This window comes from Ovis aries, chromosome 5 (assembly GCF_016772045.2).
Source record: "Ovis aries strain OAR_USU_Benz2616 breed Rambouillet chromosome 5, ARS-UI_Ramb_v3.0, whole genome shotgun sequence".
Taxonomy (NCBI): Eukaryota; Metazoa; Chordata; class Mammalia; order Artiodactyla; family Bovidae; genus Ovis; species Ovis aries.
The window spans coordinates 10626866-10647453 of NC_056058.1; the positions used below are offsets into that span (position 1 = coordinate 10626866).

A 20588-nucleotide genomic window follows, 5' to 3' on the forward strand; every position below is an offset into this window, starting at 1 on the left:
CTGCAGCCCACCAGGCTCCTCCATCCATGGGATTTTCCAGGCAAGAGTACTGGAGTGGGGTGCCATTGCCTTCTCTGAGGCCTCAGAGACACAAACCCAAAAATAAATTACCTCGTCTTTCTTCTGCTTGGTTAAAAACACCGTGGACTTTTGCAAGTTAAAATCTAAAAACAAGGAAGATGGTACTGCTGGTTTAGCCAGTAGAAGGACCTCCAGAGGAGGTCAGCTTTTTTTTTTTTTAATGAATTTTTAAATGGAGGATAATTGCTTTATTTTTTATTGAAGTATAGATGATTTACAGAGGCCGACTTTTAAAATTTTTTTAAGTTTAGATAGATTCAGGGTTCCAGATTGGGCCTTGAGAACCAAACCCATGCTGTCCATGGGCCTTGGATCCTGTGATTGCATCTAATCTCCCAGGTGTTCCATGAATGGATACAATCAGAGGGCTGTCTTTTGCTTGTTTGTGGTCTCTTGAGTGAGTGCGTGGTGGAGATAGCCTGACAAAACCATTTTCTAGTATACCTGACTCGGCTTCTTTGGGCCTCAGTTTCCTCATCTCTGTAATGGACACAGTAACCATTTGGGCCTCATAAGACTGCTCCAGAAGTTAGTGAGTTGAAATAGTAGAGAGGCTGGCCCACTCTATTGGTGGTTACAGAGAGTGTCAAAGATTCCCCTGCATCCAGCGACTGTGGGCTGAACCCGCTGGGAGATCTCAGACTGCTAAGTAAGAGAGCTGCAGGGTCAGGTGGGGGTTAGCATGGGTGCTGGAGCCATGCGGTCTGGGTCCAAGCTCTGTCTGCCACCAACTAACTATGTAGCCTGGGGCAGGGCCCTTCCTGTCTCTGGACCTTGGTTTCCTCATCTTAAAATGGGGATAATAGTACTGCACGCTCCCTATGGCTTTTTGTGAAGATGAGCTGACATGGGTCATGTCTGGCACACAGCAAGTACTCAGTGAGTGTGAGCTCTTAGGAGGAGACATGGAGGGCATGGGGTACAGAATTGGGGGTTGCCTTTCAGAAGAGCCAGAGGGAGGGACTTCCCTGGTGGTCCAGTGGTTAAGACAGCACTTCCCACTGTAAGGGCTGCGGGTTTGATCCCTGGTCAGAGAACTAAGATCCCATATGTGACGCGATGGGGCCAAAAAAAAAAAAAATCTGTAGGCATTTCCACCACTAGAGAGGTGATATCTAGGGGTCTGCTTTAGCCACCCTGGAAGCAGTGTATGTCCTTATCCTGCCAAGGAGCTAGTGGGAGACACACAGACAGGAGCAGGAAGGTTTGGATTGGAGAGATGGAGGCTCTGGCAGAAAGTTCTTTTCCGCTCTGATTTCTCCGTGAAGGAGTAACCTCATCTCCTAGGAAGCAGCCCTTCTGGCAGGAGAAACACCACACTGAAACCTGCAGGGGGGGCACTTACATCCCCATGAGGTCTTTTTTTGGAAGCACAGAGCCCTAACCACTGGACCACCAGGGAAGTTCCCCCCCCCCAGCCCCCCCACCCATGGCGTCTTGATCCCTAACAAGAATGGACCGGGCACAGGAGCATTTCAGAACACAGCCCCTTGACGGCCAGTGTTACATGGTGGAATCTTAGGCAGGATCCAGACATGTCTCTCTCTGTTCTAATTCACTCATGGGTTCTTTTTTGTTGGCCTGCCTGCTGCAGAGAGAACCAGGGCTCCGGGGTCCCCGTGTCGGGCCCCAACCTGTCGACCACGCGGCCGATCCAGCAGGACCTGGGCCGCCAGGACCCGCCGCTGGCCGAGGATATCGACAACATGAAGAACAACAAACTGGCCACCGCGGAGTCAGCCAGCCCCCACGACAGCCTCAGCCACGCCGGCCTGCCCCAGAGCCCCGCCAAGATGGGGAACAGCACGGACCCTGGCCCCACGCCGGCCCCCACCACCACGGCCGCCAACCCCCAGAACGCCGCCAGCCGCCGGACAGCCAACAACCCGGGGAACCCCTCCAACCCCGGCCCCCCCAAGACCCCTGAGAACAGCCTTATCGTCACCAACCCCAGCAGCACCCAGGCCAACTCAGCTAAGACTGCCAGGAAACCCGACCACACCACGGTGGACATCCCCCCGGCCTGCCCACCCCCACTCAACCACACCATCATCCAAGGTACGAACCCCAGTCTCACACATCCCTGGGCAGGGGAGCCAGTCTCCTGGGCTTCCTCCCCAGAGGCGCAGCCAAGGGACTCCGGACAACGACTCCACCTCTCTGGCCTCAATTACTTCCTCTGGAAAATGGGTAGAGACGTAGTTCCTGCCCCCACAGGGCCTGCTAGGAGAATTAGATGAGATAGTATGGAAATGATGCCTGGCAAGTACACAACAGGTTAGCAAATCTTCCTGTATCCCAAATTTCTACAGGGGAGCCAGAAAGCCCCCATATCTGAGGGGTCAGCAGATTCCTCTGATGGAAATTTGAGGGGAGTGAGATAATTCTCTAGGCCAGCGCCATCCAAAAGAAATGTGATGCAGGCCACCTGTGTAATTTTTTTTTTTACCTGTGTAATTTTAAACATTCTAGTAGCCATGTTAAAAAAGAAAAGGGAGGAAAAGAGAGGAAGCGGGGCGGGGGAAGAAGGAAGAAAGACATAAGTGATTTAAAACATAAAAAAGAGGGACTTCCCTGGCAGTCCAGTAGTTAAGAGTCTGTCTGCCAACACGGGTGGCAGAAGTTCGGTCCCTGGTCAAGGAACTGAGGTCCCACATGCCGCAGGGTGTGACAAAAATTTGAAAAAATAAAAAGAAGCAGATGAACTGAACTTTAATAATAAATTGTATTTAACCCCAAATGCTCTTGATTGATATCCAAAGTATTAACATTTCCAAGTGTCAATAATGTTTTTTACATTATTGTTACATATGTCTACATTCTTTTTCTCCTACTCAGTCTTGAAAATCTAGCATGTTTCACACTACATACCGCAGTTTGGACTAGCCATGTTTCAAATGCTGGATAGTACAGGTCTAGGACCTTGAGGAATTGGCTGTTTTTGCCTTTCCCCAAAACCTCCCACATGTAATACCACGATCTGAGAAATTTGGAAATTATCCAAACTGGAAATTTGGAAATTATCCCCTGGGTTTATTATTTTTAAGATGATAGCAGTAGCCCAATTCTATGCAAGAGCTGTCCATAAGTTTACCCTGTAAATCCTTGCCACAGTCATATAAGGTAAATCTTGTCACTGTGCCCATTTCATAGATGAAAAAACTGAGGCTCCATTAGGTTCAGCCTATCCATAGACCCATAGTGCAACTAGACTGCAGGATCAGTGCTCAGGAGGGTGGCGGCTCGCCTCAGTCAGGAGAGGAGTGTTAATGGGGGGAATCCTGCATTTTGACTATGGGAGGGGCTCAGTATTCCCATCTGTAAAGTGGGGCTTTGGGGACTCACCCTACCTGCCTCCAAGTGACAGTATAAAGGTCATCAGGGCCTGAGGACAGGTCTGTATTAATATCCGGTAAAGGTCACAGCAGACTCAAGGCTATAGAGTGAATGAGAGCAAGCCCTCTGGGACCAAGCTGCCCAGGTTCAAATTACAGCTTTGCCACTTCCCAGCCGTGTGACCTTAAGCAAGTCTCTTCACCTCTCTGTGCCTTAGTTTCCTCATCTGTAAAGTGGGGATCATAAAGTACCAACCTCATAGGGTCACGTGAGGATTCAATGGCATAATAGGGTGCCTGGCACATAGTAGACACTTTGTGTCAGCTGCTTATTGCCTGCTTTGGGCATTAGGCAGGAGATCAGAGGTGGGAAACCGTGGAGGGAGCCCTGTGTTGGTTCTTGTCCCAACAGTGAACAAAAACGCCAACCCAGACCCACTGCCAAAAAAGGAGGAAGAGAAGAAAGAGGAGGAGGAAGACGACCCCGGGGAAGACGGCCCCAAGCCCATGCCCCCCTACAGCTCCATGTTTATCCTCTCCACGACCAACCCGTGAGTATGGCCCAAGGCCAGGGCAGGGGCCCAGGGCTGCCACTGGGGCAGTGAAAGGCAGGCCGAGGGCAGACCCAGACAGAGGGTAACGGGGGAGAGTCACCTCTAAGACCATTAGTCCATAGAGAACTTTTGAGCAATTGAAAAACGATGTCCCTTTCTTAAGTCGTATAAGATAGAAACTTATCATAAAGTACTTATTTCAGAAAACTGATTCCGACTGGTTTGTTGGAAAAAAACCCCTCCTTCCACCAGCTAGAAAATCATTGTCATAAATACCCAAATCTACACCATCTGTGCTGTGAGAGGTGTCCTGTAGAAATGGCTGCTTTGTGCAGTGCACAACATTTACAACCGTACATGACAGCCCTGGTTCCTGAGCTCTGCTCCTAACTTACGCTCCACGAGGGTTTGGATTCTGGGTAGATGGTCTTTGAGTTCCATGGCCCTTTGTCTTGGGAGAGCCTTGAGGAGGCCAGATTATTTAGGGGATAAATTTACCACATCTATGTCTTGCTGGCTCAAAGGTTGTTTTGGAATTGCGTTTTTCTAAACAGTGTTTCTTGAAACTCTGGTCCCTCAAAATGCTTCTTGACACCAAGAAGAATCACGTCAAATAAGCCGCAGGGGAAACGGCTTTCTCTAACCTACCTCTCGGAGACTCAGCCTGTGTGTTTACTTTTTTATTTGGTTGCCATTCTCTATTTTAATAAAGAAATTCTTATATGGCACTCAGCACCAGACATGGTTCTGAATGCTTTACAAATAAAAAAAAAACTTTCTCATAATAACCCTATAGGGGTTGGCACTCTGCTTATCCCCATTTGACAGATGAAGAAACTGAGGTCCAGAGAGATAAAATCACCTGCCTAAAGTCAAACAGCAAGCAAGTGGGAGAGCCCAGACAGAGTGACTCCAACATCCCTATTCATACAATCTCATGATATTTTTATCATTATTAATCTAAAGTTAATTATCTCATCATTGTCTCATTAGTATATTAAAGGCACTGATAAGGCCTGCAATTCATAATTTAAGTAACTAACTTTTGGGAGCCCCTACCATGTACCAGGCATATATTAACTCTTTTGATCCTCACATTCTTATTAGTTAGACACGATTATTATGGTCGTTTCACTGATGAGGACACTGAGGTACAATAACTTGCCTAAGGTCACTCAACTAATTAAAAAAAAGAAATCTACTTAACCCAGAATTTCCCAGTTTGGTTTGACTATATGACATTTTATGCATAGAAAGCTTTTTCATCTCCTACAGATTCAAGGACAGGATTCAACTCAGTCTGTGAGTTAAGATGTTCCAGGAGGGTGGTTTGGAAGTGAGAGGAACTTATAAACAGAGGTGGGAATTATCTCTCCCTGCAGAGGGCTCCCCTGCTCCCCCCAGGGGTAGGAGCCTGATACTCTGCTGGGTGTGGGACCGTGGGAGTTAGAGATCTCAGATAGTGGTAAGTGACGTAAGGAGGTGACAGAACACAAGGGCTCAGGAGCCTGTGCCTGAGCGGGCCCCTGCGCGTCTACCTGTCCTCAACAGCCTTCGCCGCCTGTGCCATTACATCCTGAACCTGCGCTACTTTGAGATGTGCATCCTCATGGTCATTGCCATGAGCAGCATCGCCCTGGCGGCCGAGGATCCTGTTCAGCCCAATGCACCGCGAAACAATGTGAGTTTCACCCAGCAGGCTCCTCCCCAGCCCAGCTCCTCTGTCACTGTCTCCTGCCTCGTGAAAAGCTGATAGCTGGGGTGGAAGGAATGTTAGGGTCAGCCCTGGGCACAGCCCCCGTGGCCACTGGTTGGGAGGGGAGGCCCTGATTCTGGGCTTGATGAAGGATGTTCCTTGAGACAGTGGTTCTGTGTGCCCGGTGGCGAAGAGATGGCCCAAGAGTGGCTGGGGCTAGAAACTGCTGGAATCTCTGGTGAGGAGAGTGAGGCTGGCAGGCTGTGGAAGGGCACAAGCTCTGCATGGGATGTGGGGGACTCCGAAGGCAGAGGGTGCTCCAGCGGTATCCCCTGTGCAGCCAGGTCTCACCAAACAGACTTTTTCATTCTGACTTGGAGCTTTGAAAGAAAGGATTGTTTTGACTCAAAAAAAGTGAAAGTGTTAGTCTCTCAGAGGTGTCCAGCTCTCTGCAACCCCGTGGACTGTAGCCTGCCAGGTTCCTCTGTTTATGGGATTCTCCAGGCAAGAATACTGGAGTGGGGTGCCAGTCCCTTCTCCAGGGATCTTCCTGAACCAGGGATCGAATCCACGTTTCCTGCATTGCGGGCTGGTTCTTTACCATCTGAGCCACCAGGAAAGCCCTTTGACTCAGTCACAACCTAAACTTTTAGTTAGGCACAGCCTAAACTTTGAGATTTTAGCAGGCTAAGAGCACTGAAAAACTCTCCTTTGGGGGCCCAGGGTCTGCCAATAGCCCCCGTCCACTGAGCACTTGCCGAGTTTCAGGCACAACCCCAGATGCTAGGAGTATCCCCATCGGACAGATGAAGAAACTGAGGCTCAGAGAGGTTAAGTGACCTGTCTGGGGTCACACAGCAGAATTCCCATTCTGCCCACCCTAGATCTCCCAATGCTTCCCTCAACGGTCTCCATATCAAGTGCTTCCTGAGTGCCTGTCCCTGCTTGAGTCCTGCCGAGCAGAAATAAGTGTGGTTGAGAGGAGAAACCAAGACACCAGCAGGCCAGGAGGTGACAGAGGCAGCACTGACGGCTGTACCATCTTCCCCAGCTCCTCTCTCCACGCCCATCACCCCCCACACACAGGAACCATTTTCCACTGGGAGCCAGGCCCGCCGCCCTCGCTAAGTAGGTTAGGAGCCTTGGTGAAGCTGGCAAGTCCCATAAATCAAGCCCGTCTGCAGCTTACTTTGCACTTTCCCTGCCTTCACTGGCCTGGCAAGCCCCTTGGGGACCTGATAGGGGAGATGGAAGGAAATAATTAGAACAAGGCTCCCAGAGGAACCTGGTACCAGGGCAGGGCTGAAGCTGCACTCTGTTATCTCCTGATGCCCACTTCCCCCACCCCCCAGGACCCAGGGAGCCAGGCTCATGGAGGGGGTGTCCCAAGAGAGGTCAACAAACCCCCTGTCAACTCTAGGAGACTGGAGCAGGCTTCATCTCTGGCAGGGAGAGGTGGGCAAAGGGGGTCCAGGGGAACCCCTGAGCTCCTGGGGCTGAAGAGAACCCTGACAGGGCTAGGAGCAGCCCCCCGTGGAGCATTTGCAAAGTTCTGGCTCCCCCACCCCTGCCCCATCACTCCATCTCCCAGTTGAAGCATCTCTCCCCAAAGCCCTCCCTCTTCCGGGCTTCCCTGGTGGTCCAGGGGATAAGATTCCACACTTCCATTGCAGGGGGTGTGGATTTGATCTTTGGAGAACTGAAATCCCACATGCCCCATGGCACAGCCAAAAAAATTTTTTTAAGCCCTCCCTCTTCAAGTGCATGGTGGCCCCTTATTGGCAGCTGACACCCTGGGACCCCTCCCCGAGTTCTGTTCATTAGCTGATCTGGAACAGGCCTCAGAAAAATGAACAGAACACATACAATCCATCATTTATCAAGGATTTTAAAGTGCACACACCCATGTAAGCACCACCCAAGGCAAGAAGTATTAATAGAACAAAACAGACCTCAACCACAGGCACCTCTTCGATTCGCCCTTCCCCGTGAAGCTGGGTTCACAAGCAGGATCAAGGTCTGCAGACATGTTCAGGGGTCGTGAGTTGGAGCAGGCAAGGGTGTCGCTACTAGCATCAAGAGGGTAGGGATCAGGGACAGCGGTCACCCTGCAGTGCCCAGGGCAGCCCCGCCACAGAGAATAATCTGACCCCTATTGTCAACAGTATTTAGAAAGCCCTACCCTAGAGGTATCTGAACCCTCACTTCTGGAAAGAGCATTTCTTAGCTCCTCTCATTCTCCCAGCTACACGTGCATGTTTAAACAGTAGAATTGATTTCTTCCTGCTTCTAACACTGAGCAGATGGAATAATTCTGTGCGTCTGTTCTGTCACTCAGCCTTGAGATGAGTTCTTATTTTCGCGGGTCATTCTTTTCCATTGCTGTGTAATATTCCGTTCTGTGGCACAGTTTGTTCATCCGTCTTCTAGCTGACATGTGTTTGGATTGTCTGCAGCTTAGAATGCTGTCACCATACCCCCTACTCCTGACACGGGGCCCCTGGGCTTGACTCTCTCCAGGGTATAAAACCGGAAATTGAGTTTCTGGATCATAGAACTTGCATATGGTCAGCCCCAATTTGCAGCCTGAATGTTTCCTGAGTGAGGCAGCGACACACACCAGCAACGTACAAGGCTTTCACTGCTCCACAGTCTTGCCGACGCTTGTGCTGTTGGTTCTTTCATTTAGCCAATTATCAGGACTTTGATTTGTATTTCCCTATGATAAATGAGACTGAGAATTTATGCGTGTTGTTTCAGCTGCCTGGTACACCTCAAATGCTCTCCCACCACCGCCCCTTCAGCCTTCCCAGAACCTACCAAGCCCTTGCACCTGCCACCCATCCCAGGAAGTCAGCTACCCTGGCCACTCCGGTCTCGGAGGGCCCTCCAAGCCCCACACATGATGAGAATGAGAATGTGACCACACAGGTCGCAGAGCCCAGCTCCTGCAGGACCCAGTGTAGCCCCAGCCTCGTGCATTCAGTCAGCAAGCATTTCTTGAGTATCTACTGTATGCCTGGCCCTGTGCTATAAGCTGGAGATAGCACAGGGACAGGCAGACATCCCTGCCCCCATGAGGCTGACATTCACATGGGGGAGATGGACAGTGACGTTATTAATAACTATAACAAATAGTTTGCCAGGAAGTGAAAAGTGCCAGGGATGAGGGATGTGGGGGAAGGGGTAGACTTGGTAAGGAAGGTTGCAAGCTGCAGGAAAATGAGATTTAAATCAGGCGGTCGGGAATGTGATATTTGAGCCAAGCCATAAAGGAGGAGAGAGAGAATATCAGGTGGAACATGGGGAAGCGTATTCCAGGCCGACAAACCCGTACAAAGGCCCTGAGCTAAGACTATCCAGGGTGGCAGAAGCAGAGTGAGCCAGAGGAGAGCGGGACAAGGTGAGGGAAGGGAGGTGGCCAAACAGACTTTCACCCTGAGTAAGGTGGGAACCATAGAGGGTTCTTGAGCAGAGAAGGGGGCAGTGATCTGACTTGTGTGCTCACAGGCGCCCTCTGGTGGCCTGCTCAGTAATTAACAGCCCTCCCTACAAGTCGGATCTGAGGCCAGCCCCTCGGGTTACCGCGTGCTGGGCCCTTTGCCAGCATCCTCATGCCACTCACCATCCCCACGCCAAGGTCACACAAGGGATGTGCTATGGTTTGGCCAGGAACGAGGCCAGAGTGCAAGACATTGCCCGTTCAGAAACCGCTAGTACTTGGTCTTGTGTAGGGTAGCGGGGAGAGGGAGAATCAACCCACTCTGATGAGGGTATGGCTGTGTACTTGGGAGGAAGTGGATGCCGCAGTGAGGTCGGTCCCCAGTGTCTGTCCTGGAGGCTAATCATGTTTAGGAAACTCTGTGCGGGAACAGTTGCTCACCCAGGAGACCAGAAAGTCAGAGACACTGGGGAATCAGACTTGTTGCCAAAAGAGGTAAGAGTCTTTCCTGAACTTCCCTGAGGCCACCCTCTAGTCCATCTAGGGCTTTGGGCAAGTAAAAAAAGGCACCCTTCCCATTGGTGAGCAAACTATCCTTAACAATGATTTTGTTAGGACTTTGCTGCCATCTGCTGGACACTTTCATTCACAACATACAAATCTGCACCGAGACAGGGTGGGAGGGGCCCTTGTGCAGTGCAGGACCTGCCCCACTGTACATGGCTGCAGCATTTTCTCATGTGGGTGGAGACTCTGTCCCTTGGGGACTTTGCTAGAGGCCACATACCCCAGTGGGCCATGGCTAGGTTCACGGGGGCTCTGCTGGAGCAAGCCAGTGATCCACTGCCCCCCTTGCTTTTATCCCCTGCAGGTGCTGCGATATTTTGACTACGTTTTTACAGGCGTCTTTACCTTTGAGATGGTGATCAAGGTGAGTGCCAGGGCTCCACAGGATTCTGCACTCTCAAGAATGCCACCTTGGTGCAAGAGGCTCACCCCAGAGATTGGAAATGCTTGGTGTGTTTGAGGAACAGCGAGGAAGCTGATGTGGCTGAAAGTGAGAGAGGAGAGTGGGGAAAGGAGAGCAAGGAGATGAGAGCAGCGGTGACTGGGACGATTCGGGCAGGGACATGGGGGCCACGGGGCGGTCTTGGGCTTTTATCCCAAGTGAGGTGGGAGCCATGGAAAGTTCTGAGCAGAGGGACATGATGACTCAGGTGTTCACAGGCACCCTCTAGCCTCCATGGGAGGTCAGACTTGGAAGGAGGAGCAGGGTTGGAGGGGGGGAGTAGGGGACCCAAGAGAACTGGGAGCAGATGATTGCTCTGGTCAAGGCAGGAGATGATGGGAACCAGTCAGGGTGGTGGCAGAGAAGGTGGTAAAAAGTGGGCAGATTCTTGGCAGTTTTGGAAAGTAGAACCAATGAGGTTTGCTGATGGATCTGATGTGAGGTGAGGAGCCGGGGGGACCCTGAGGTTTTGAGAACCAGCAAGTCAGAACTACCTTTCCCAAGGTGGGAAGCGGCTTTGAGCGGGGGCTTCTCGCTCCTCTCCCAGGTCCCCTGGCCTCTGACCCATCCCCTCAGAATGAGGGGGTCCCGTTGGCTACCATGCTTCCTCCTGTGGCCCCTCCGCCAAGCCTAAAAGGGTAGATGCTGCTCCCCAGGGTGGAGATGAGGGATCAGAGCTCTGTCTCTTCCTCCTCAGATGATCGACCTGGGGCTCGTCCTGCACCAGGGTGCCTACTTCCGTGACCTCTGGAACATTCTCGACTTCATAGTGGTCAGTGGGGCCCTGGTGGCCTTTGCCTTCACGTAAGTCTCCTCTTGAGGACTCCGCTTACCACTTTGTCCCTCCACCCCCAACCCATTGGATCAGGGGACATGTTCTCGAGGTGTAGAGATGGGAATGGGGGGCCCTGGGGTGGCAGGAGGCATCCGCATGCTACCAGGAAGAGCTTCAGTTGGCTTCTGCATGATGGCCACCTTGGAGGAAGAAGGAGAAGGGCCCCACCTTCTACCTCCTCACACAGCCATGCCACCAACCCCTTGCTATGCTGCTTTCTGTAGACTAGCCCCACCAGGACATCTCATTTTCCCTTCTGTGCTACAAGCTCCGCTGTCTCTTTGGGGAGCCCCTAAAAAGACAATCAGGAAATGAATGTGCATGAGAATTTGGACCCCCACCCTCTGCCTGAAGGCCCTGTAATTCTAGGCCTGACGACTCCCCTCGTGTGTCTTGAACTTCTCCTGGCAGTCCTAGGACAGCCTGAAAGGCCGTGTCTCATCAGCCCACTCCAAGATGCTACCCACACTGTGGGCAGCCATTCTGAAACAGCACCCAAGGGCTGAGAAGCCATTCCAAGATGGCACCTAGGTTCTGGGCAACCATGTCAAAGTGGCAGTTGAGTTCTGGGCAGTCCTTCCAAGATGGCACCCAAAGGCTTAGTAGCCATTCCAAGATGGTGCCTAGGTTCTGGGCAACCATGTCAAAGTGGCACTTGAGTTCTGGGCAGTCATTCCAAAATGGCACCCAAAGGCTTAGTAGCCATTCCAAGATGGCGCCCAGGGTGGCAATTCCAAGATGGCGTCTAAGGACTGAGGAGCCATTAGCTCTTAGGGTCCTGGGAGCAAACTTAGCAGTACATTCCTCAAGTCGTAGATGTTCGGGGTCAGAAAACCTAATCAGCTCCTAATCCAGAAGCAAGCCTTTTTATAGACCTTGTCTGTTTCCAGTCACAGTGGATCATTCCTAGAAAGGCGTCTCAAAAGGACTCAGCCCCACCTCACCCACATAATGAGAAGCCAGGGGCTTCCTCTGCACCGCTGCCTCCTGGCCCCTCTCGGCAGGCCTGGAGGAGTGCTTGAATGGCCCCCGACCAAACAATGAGGGCTTGGCTTGTCAGGAGGCCAGCGTGGTGGCCCATTTCCAATTTAAGGGCTAAAGTGGGCCACTCCTGGGACCACAATGAGGTCAAGTTGTGTCAGAAGAGCTAGAAATCTCCAGAGTTTCTGAACACCTCTGAGCTGGTGGAGATGTACCGTGAAAGTCAGGAGGCTGAATGTGTTTCTGAGTCCAGCCAGACTTTCCGCCTCCTTCTTTTTATCATCTCTCCTTTTCTTTCTCTTGTTTTCCTCCCTCCCTCCCTCCTCTCCCCTTTCTTCTCTCTCTCCCACTTTTTTAAGTATTTGAGTATTTGATCATCAGTGATAGCGATCGTCTTAAAAATTCAAGAAGTTTGGCTCCATTATTATTACGATGTCCTGTACATTTAATAGTAATAATAGTCAGAGTGAAGTGCACAGCAAATTAGAGGGGAAAGATTGCCACAAATAAAACAAGGCATCCATGGCCTTCACATATAAAAAGCAATTACAAGTCAGTAAGAAACACTGAACCTCAACAGTTAAGTGAATACAGGATGTAACATAGAAATTTCACAGAATGCTGATTAATAAAAATGACCAAAAAAAAAAAAAAAAAATTCAGCCCCATTGGAGTTAGATGTGTAAAATATAAACAAGGTACAATTGGTTTCTTCTCAAGTGAGCACAAATTTCTTCCCCCAAAAAAAGATTTTAAAAGGCAATACACTGTGTGTGTGAGAATGTAATTAAATATGCTTCTCCCTCCATCCATCAGTTATTTGAGCAACTCCTGCAAGGTCAGTTAGGAACCATGCTAGGTTCTGAGAAAGTTTCAATTCTGAAAAGCCTGGGGTGAATCCCTCTCAGATCCCCTTCCCTCCCTTGCTCCTGTTTCTGTCTTTCTCCCTCTTTCTCTTTGCCCCTTTTCTCTCTCCTTCCCTCTCTCTGACTCCCTCTCCTGCCCCCTCTCTCTCTCCCCCCAGCCCCTGCCTCCACTGCCCCTCCCCTCCCTTCTTCCCCTCCCCTCCCCCTTCTTCCCCCCTCCCCCTCCTTTCTTCCCCTCCCCTCCCCCTCCCTAGCCTCCCCCATCCTTTCTTCCCTCTCCCTCTCCTTCTCCTCCCATCTCTTTTTATCCCTTCCATCCTCTCCCTTGCCTTGACCTTCTGCCTAACCTGGGCCACAGGGCCTGAAGAAGGCAGGCACTCCACCATTCACTCTGGCATCAAAGACCCAGTCCCCACCATGTTCCAACCTGGGGTGGTCTCCAAGACCAGGGAAGGCAAGTGCAGGGAGGCACCCCCTCCCACGCTTCCTCCAGCCCTCCAGGATGACATCTGCCCAGCAGCTCCCAAGTCCCCCAGGGCTCAGGAAGAGACCACGTCCATCTCCACACACAGCCCCCCTACTTTGCCCGCTGTGGCCTGGCCCTCTGTCTTACCCCCCTAGGTGTAGCACAGTAGAAGTAGTGTCTGCTACGCATCAATTCATCCTTGGAACTTTCCTTCCAGACCTCTGTGGGAGCCAACAAGTTTCATTGTCAAAGAGGGGGCCCCCACCATTGCCCTGTCCCACCTCCATCCCCCATTTGACCTCGCACTTTGGGAAACAAGCCTCTCAGTCATAAAACTTTTGCCATAATGGGCCTAGTTTCCCTGAAGCTACAATTAGACTCAATTTGAAGCAAACCTAATCTGCAAAAAACAAAATTATTTTTCCACCCAGAATCAATCAGCAAAAGGATTCTTTGTGTTTGCAAAAGAATCTGCCGCAGGGAGCTGATTTTGTGTTTTTAATTTTTTGAGTTTTCGCTTTAAATATAAAGTTATACAAGGGCATTCAAAATGAGCCTACAGCTCACAGAAATCTGGCAGCATGTTTGCAGAGTCAACCTTTGAAACTGGTTTTATGAAGTTGCTACAGGCAGAAAGCCAGCCAGTCCATGCCCTTGAAAATCCCTGTTTCAAATTGTTTTTTAAATTCCTGTTTGAGGAAAGGGTCTGGAAAGGGATTTCAGGTCATCCCTATGAGTCTCAGTGAACTTACATGTCTTGCAGGAACTGGGATGTGTAGTTTTGCCAGTGGGATCCTGACGAGTGTTAGGGACGTTCTTGGGGTTTTAGAAGGGCTGACAACCGGGGAGCACCTTTATGTGATGGTCACAGGGATGGAAAAGGTAGGCTCTGAGACCCCACCCCTGCCACACCCTCCCCACCTCACTGCCAAGAATCCATCTGGTCCTGCCACTCCCCGTCCAGGGCAGGGCTACAGGCTAGGCACAGCTGGTGGAGTGCCTTGATCTAGCAGCTCCCGCATGCCTGAGGCCATTCCACCAGAGAAGGAGCCGTCAAGCTGCTATTCCTTTCCCCAGAAAAGTTTCAGAGTCCTCCCTTTGGCTTCAGGTTCCTGGCCTCTCTTACCTGAGAAGGTCTCTGGCCCTTCAAGGCCTTTCCTCGTTACCTGGTAGATGTCATATAGGCAGGAGTAAGGGATGCTCTGAGAGCCTCCACTTGAGTGCCCAGTCCCAGAGTCCTTTGCTTCCTTTCTTTCTGTTCCTTTAATTCACGTTTTTTGTCCTGTGTCCCTGGTTCCTCATAGACAAAGCTGCGGTCCCCAGCAAGTATGAAATAAACCTGATTGTTTTTAAAAAAGGTTCCTGCAAGCCTGTTTGGTTTCCCTCTATGCCCAAGTCCCTGAACCTCTCTGTGCCTCGGTTTCCCCATAAATTTGAGACACTTGACTGGACAATAATGATAGTAACAGCCTCCATTTACTTAATCTTTACAGCCCCATGCAAGAATTTCTCTTATTATTCCCTTTTTTGTACATGAGGAAACTGAAGCCCAGAGAGATTGTGGGGGGAAATGAGTCTAGCAAGATCACTAAGGCCTTAATGGCCCAGTGGTTGAGAATCCGCCTGCAGTGCAGGAGCTTCAGGAGACACAGGTTCAACCCCTGGGTTGGGAAGATGCCCTGGAGGAGGAGATGGCAACCCACTCCAGCATTCTTGCCTGGAGAATCCCACAGGCTGAGGAGCCTGGCAGGCTACAGTCTGTGGGTTCGCAAAGAGTTGGACATGACTGAGCAACTAAGCACGCAGGCAGGATCACTAAGGTTGAGTTCAACTGTCAGATTCAAGGTTGCCGCCCAACTCTCAGCCCTGAATGTGGACACTTTCAGGAATCAGGAGGATGAGACCTGACAGCCTGGCCTGGCTGGGTTCCTTGAGTCTCCAGCAAGGCCTAGAAGTCCAGGGGAAGAGGCTGTGAGACTATTCCCTTCTTTGTTGAAAGGAATCTTGCTGTTCTGGCCTGTTGGGGTGGAGGCAAGGATTCTGCAGTGCTGTGATTGTGGCCCCGTCTGGGATATGGGAAGATGATCCCTGTGGTCTTCCGAAGGATGTGTCGAAGCTCTTGAGTTGGTTTCTACCCCTCCTGCACCTCCCCCAAATATCCGTGTGTGTGTGCGTGTGTGTGTGTGTGTGTGTCCTGCTCCATCCACTGACTGTGTGCCGTGTCCATGCGACCACCATTAACACACCATTTCATGAGTCACCACACATGACATCACGCTCTGTGCCCATGCATCGGGGTGGCCAACTGCCACTTCTCAGCAGCTGGGGGCTCGTGGTCCTGCCTCGCTGCCAAGAGTCCATCTGGAGCTGCCGCTCCTCCCGCAAAGCAGGCCAGCACGGCTGGCCGAGCACCTGGGTCAAGCCACTCCTGCATGCTCAGGAGCCCAACTGCAAGGAAGCCGAAGGAGAAAGCCATTTTTTTTTTTTAAATTATCCTCCTCAAAACAGGCCCTACCTTTGAAGGCATTCTTTTGTGTGTGTACAATGAAATGGAAAGAAATAGAAGATTAGATTGCAAGATATACAAACCTGGGTTTGAAGCTCAGTCTGTCTCTTGCTGGCTGTGTGACTCTGGGTAAATCACTTTCCCTCTCTAAGTCTCAGCTGCCTCATCTGGAAAATGGGTGTAATGGTACCACCCTCCCACAGGCAGACACAGTGACATTCAGAAGACTCCCATATTACACCTTATGTCATCCATCAGATTGAGCAGAAATCACTGTTGTTGAAACATTTCTCCAGGGACTTCCCTGATGGTCCAGTGGTTAAGATTCCAAGCTTCCACTGCAGGGGGCATGGGAACTATAATCCCACAAGCCAGGGATTAGTGATTTTAAAAGTTAAAAAATAAATTTGAGAAAACCTTCCTCAATAATCCAGAAAGGAGAGTCTATACCATTCTGTCTACGCACTAATTCCTAGATACACTGAGCTTTGAGCACTGCTGAGGTTTCATGATAAGGCAGCAGGAGGAGGAAGGCTCCAGTGGGAATATCTGTAGACATTAAACCATCATATTTTCAGAAACATCACCAATTTCAAAAGATGGTGGGGCAGGTGGGAAATTCTGAAGATTATCTGGCAGCTGCACTGTTCTGTGAATAACGGCATCGAGTTTCGTACACCTTGATCTCCAGTCATGGATGGAGGGTCGTAATAAGACTGAGCCTTGAGTCCAAAGACGAGTTGTGCAAGGGGCCGCTGCCAGATGCAGAGAGGTTTCCGCAGGCCCACATTTTCCCAAAAGACTCTTGAGAGTCGCCCCTTAATTTCATCCCAAATTGGAACTCCTAGTGGCCTTCTCTCTTCTTCATAAGTTAGGGAGTAAAGTCAGGGCCATAAATGTGTATCAATCCTCAGCATCCCCAAGGGCTGTTTCACAGAGGAGGGCGATAATTAAGGGCAACTCAAAGCAGCTGGAGTCTTTCCTCCTGCTTTGTGAATAGGTACTTCCTGTTTATCTGTTTGCTTTATTCCAACACTCATCAAGCGCCCATTCATCCCGGCTGAAATCTATTAGAAAATTAGTGCACACACAATAAATTAAAGGCAGTGCTGGGATTCAAACCCAGGTCTCCCCAACTCCAAAGCTCATCCCCTTCAAGACATTTTAAAGGACTTCCTTGGCCGTCCAATGGTTGAGACTCTGTGCTTCCAATGCACCTGGAGTTGCCGGTTCCGCCCCTGATTGGGCAACTAAGATCCCACATGCAGCACAGAGTGGCCGGGGCGGGGGAAAAAAAGACATTCTAAAGTCTTCCCGTCCCAGAAACCCTGGAGAAAAGGGTTTTTTCTCCAGCTCTTGGCAGTGACCTTCAGTGGCAAATTCGCCTTCGGTAGTTGATAACTTTGGCTGTCCTGCGACTTGAAAATTTGGCTTCCTCGGTGCTGTTTGGCAGTGCCGGGAGCCTGCCAAGGGCAGGGGTCGGAACGGAAGTCTTCCAGATGGAAGGATGGACACCATCCGGAGCCGCGGGCCCGAGGCGGCGCCTCCTGGTGCCCGGGCTGGGCAAGGGCGCGCTCGGGTGCGCGTGCGTGTGTGTGCGCGTGTTCTGTGTTCTTTCTTCTGAGGCCGCTTACGACCTGTCTCTCCCTCCGACGCCACCTCACCAGGAGCAGCACACGGTAAAGTGCCTCTCTCTCTCTCTCTCGTTCTGTCTTGTTCTCTATGCCCTGACGCAGCCGTGTTGGTTCTGGGCCTGTTTCCGTAGCTTCGTGTCATTGCTGCCGTCCTGTCGCTTGCAGTGACCAGAGCCCCTCAGCCTACTCCCCAGGGAGCCTGAGCCTGCAGGGGTCTTGGCCACTGCCTGTCACCATGACCCACCGTTTAGCCCAGTTCTTGGCAGAGAACGTAACGGGCATGGAGGGCGCTCTCCCCATGATCTGACTTCAGTAGGGGAGACAAGCCAGATGGGTGGTTATCAGGGGAATGAATGTCTAACTTCCCAGGTGGGAGAAGCGTGGACATTCCAAACAATGAGGGCTTGCGCTTTAAGAGGAATAACTCCCCTCCTCCAGGAACATCTACAGTCTCAACAAAATGATTCGAAAATCTGGTGGTTTTCTGTGAGAATACCTTGATCAAGCCTTTCCTGCATGCTCAGGAACCAAACTGCCGGGAACACTCTCCTTGGTGTCTCAACAAAGAGGATTATTTCAGCCTCTCCCAAGGGAGATGTGCCTCCTGGGAGAGAGACATCCTCACAATGGCCACAGAGTCCTTTTTAGTTGAGTAGATGTGCCCCGGGAGGTGTGTTTCCAAATGTCAGCAGTTTGGTACATCAAGATTTTAGCCAAATTCGATGCTGATGTACGGCAGAAACCAACACAACATCATAAAGCAGTTATCCTCCAATTAGAAATAAATTTTAAGAAAAGAAAAAAAATTGTTAGCCAGTTCTGCATACAACCTAGATGTCCACTTGCTTGACTTTTTCCCCACCAACATAGAGTCTGAGCTTCATTGCAGTTTGCTAGAAGACCTTATGTCATCCCCATACAACCAGTATCGTTGACCTCAGATAGAATGGCAGCTGCAAAAGTGAATTCAACAGAAGTAAAACAGTTGCATTGCAAGCTGCTGCATTCAAGCTAGGTTCTTTGTTGAAAGGGAAATTAGGGAGTGCTAAGAAGACATTAGCACCCCACTCCAGTACTCTTGCCTGGCAAATCACATGGGCGGAGGGGCCTGGTAGGCTGCAGTCCATGGGGTCACTAGGAGTCAGACACAACTGAAGCGACTTAGCAGCAGCAGCAAGAAGACACTAAGGAAATCCCTGGTGGCTCAGAGATAAAGAATCCGTGTGCCAGTGCAGGAGACTCAGGTTTGATCCCTGAGCCAGGAAGATCTCCTGGAGTAGGAAATGGCAACCCACTCAGTATTCTTGCCTGGAAAATCCCATGGACAGAGAAGCCTGGCTGGCTACAGTCCATGGGGTTGCAACGGGTCAGACATGTCTTAGCGCCTACACCACCACCACCAGGGAGGCATTAGACACATATGAACGCTTACCAGAGATTTCCTCTCTGACCAAAGCAGAAAGCCTGGAAGATAACTTGAAGAAGACATAGCTGTTTCCCTGTGCGATCCTGTTACTTGTGTCTGGGTTCTGCCTAAAAGCATCCCAGCGACTCTCCTGATGTGTCTCGTACTTTGGGGACACAGCTTTGAGTTCATAAAGATGACTTCAGTTTAGATAAAGAAAAAAAGCGTGCTCAGACTGCTGAATCCTGGAGCATGGCTGTGCCTGACAGGTTAAAGTCCAATTCTCTTTTTCTCTGAAAAGTGAGAGAAAGGAACCCTTTAAAAAAAAGTCATTAAAAATGATTTTGCACCTGGATAGACAGGCACAGCATGGAGGATGTCTCTGAGGCAGCTCTATTCATGACCCAAAAGGTGACTGTAGGCAGGTGTTTGCTCACTAGTCCCCAAAGAACTCCAATCTGGATCCATTCACATGTGTCCTGACACTACACACCAGGCATGTGCTGGGGGCAGAGACAAGAACCAAGATTAAGGGGAAAATGAACACGTAGAAGGATAAACCACAGTTCTGCCTTGGGGGAATTTTCTGGCTAAAGCCAGGGCTTCCCAGGTGGCTTAGTGGGAAAAAATCTGCCTGCCAATGCGGGAGATGCAGATTCCATCCCTGGGTTGGGAAGATCCCCTGGAGAGAGAAATGGCAAGCCCACTCCAGTAGTCTTGTCTGGAAAATCCCATGGACAGAGGAGCCCAGCGGGCTACAGTCCGTGGGGTCACAAAGAGTTGAACACGACTGAGCAACTGGGCATACACACACACACACACACACACACACACACACACACACTGTCTAAAGCCAAAGCCAATGACAGAAACAAAAGCGGTTCTGAATAAGCACTGGGGTTTGGCAGAACCCAGAGGCAGTCAGCAGAGACTGTCGCATGACGGGACATTTACGTTGGGCTTTGAGGGCTGCATAGTTCTGTGAATGGAGCAGTGGAGGAAGGGCAGTTCTAGCTGCAGGAACAGAAGCCAGAGCACGTGGCTGGGGTTTGGGGTGTGTCATGATCAATGGGGATGCAAAGGGGAAGGTAAGTTGGACTAGATTTTGAATAGCCTTGAATGCCAAGTTAAGAGACGGCACTGCTAGGAATCCAGGTGCTCCAGAGGCGTTTGGGGCAGCAGAGTGGCGTGATAGTTTGGGTCGCTGTGGGCAGGAAAGGTGGAAGAAGAGAGAGACATAGAGTTGGGGGGGAGTTGGGAGGTGGATCATGGGGGTCTGACCTAGGATGGTGGCCATGTGTAGGAGGGCGACCTGTTGGGGACGAGGATGAACATGACTATTGGGTTTCCGGCTTGGGCAGCTGGGTGGGTGGTGAGTTCCATTCCTCACAAGCCTTTGGTGGCCACACGCAGTGCCCTCCTCATTGCGGCAGGGGGGGGGGGCGGTGTGAATTATGGTTGGCTAAGGGTTTCATGGCATCTACAATGCTAGGACTCATGCCCAGGAGACCCTGGGCTGGACTTTCATGCAGCAATCTGACAAAGATGAGCTAAGAGACCCTGAAAGAATGAGGCAGTGATTCAACATCAGCATCTTATGTTCTGGTTCTTTTTTGCTCCATAGGTTCAGGGAATATTGGAGGAGGGGTGGGGGAGGACAGTTTAAATGCCACTTTAAGAACTTTATGGATCCTGTTGGAAATATGTGTGGCGGGGCGGGGGCGGGGGGGAGGGCGGCGGGCATCCGTTTTCTAAAAGCTCACTAAGACCAGCTCCAA

At 50.8% G+C, this 20588-nt stretch overlaps 1 protein-coding gene across 8 annotated transcripts in view; it reads left to right on the top strand.

The window, feature by feature from the left end:
• Positions 1–20588, top strand: part of CACNA1A (calcium voltage-gated channel subunit alpha1 A) — a 373308-nt gene that overhangs the window by 298825 nt on the left and 53895 nt on the right. For all 8 annotated transcript variants that reach the window (XM_060415385.1, XM_060415383.1, XM_060415387.1 and 5 more), the window contains 5 exons: positions 1676–2139; positions 3829–3967; positions 5522–5651; positions 9980–10039; positions 10815–10921. In XM_060415385.1, coding sequence (XP_060271368.1) covers positions 1676–2139; positions 3829–3967; positions 5522–5651; positions 9980–10039; positions 10815–10921 — 900 coding nt within the window. The remainder of the gene's footprint in view (positions 1–1675; positions 2140–3828; positions 3968–5521; positions 5652–9979; positions 10040–10814; positions 10922–20588) is intronic.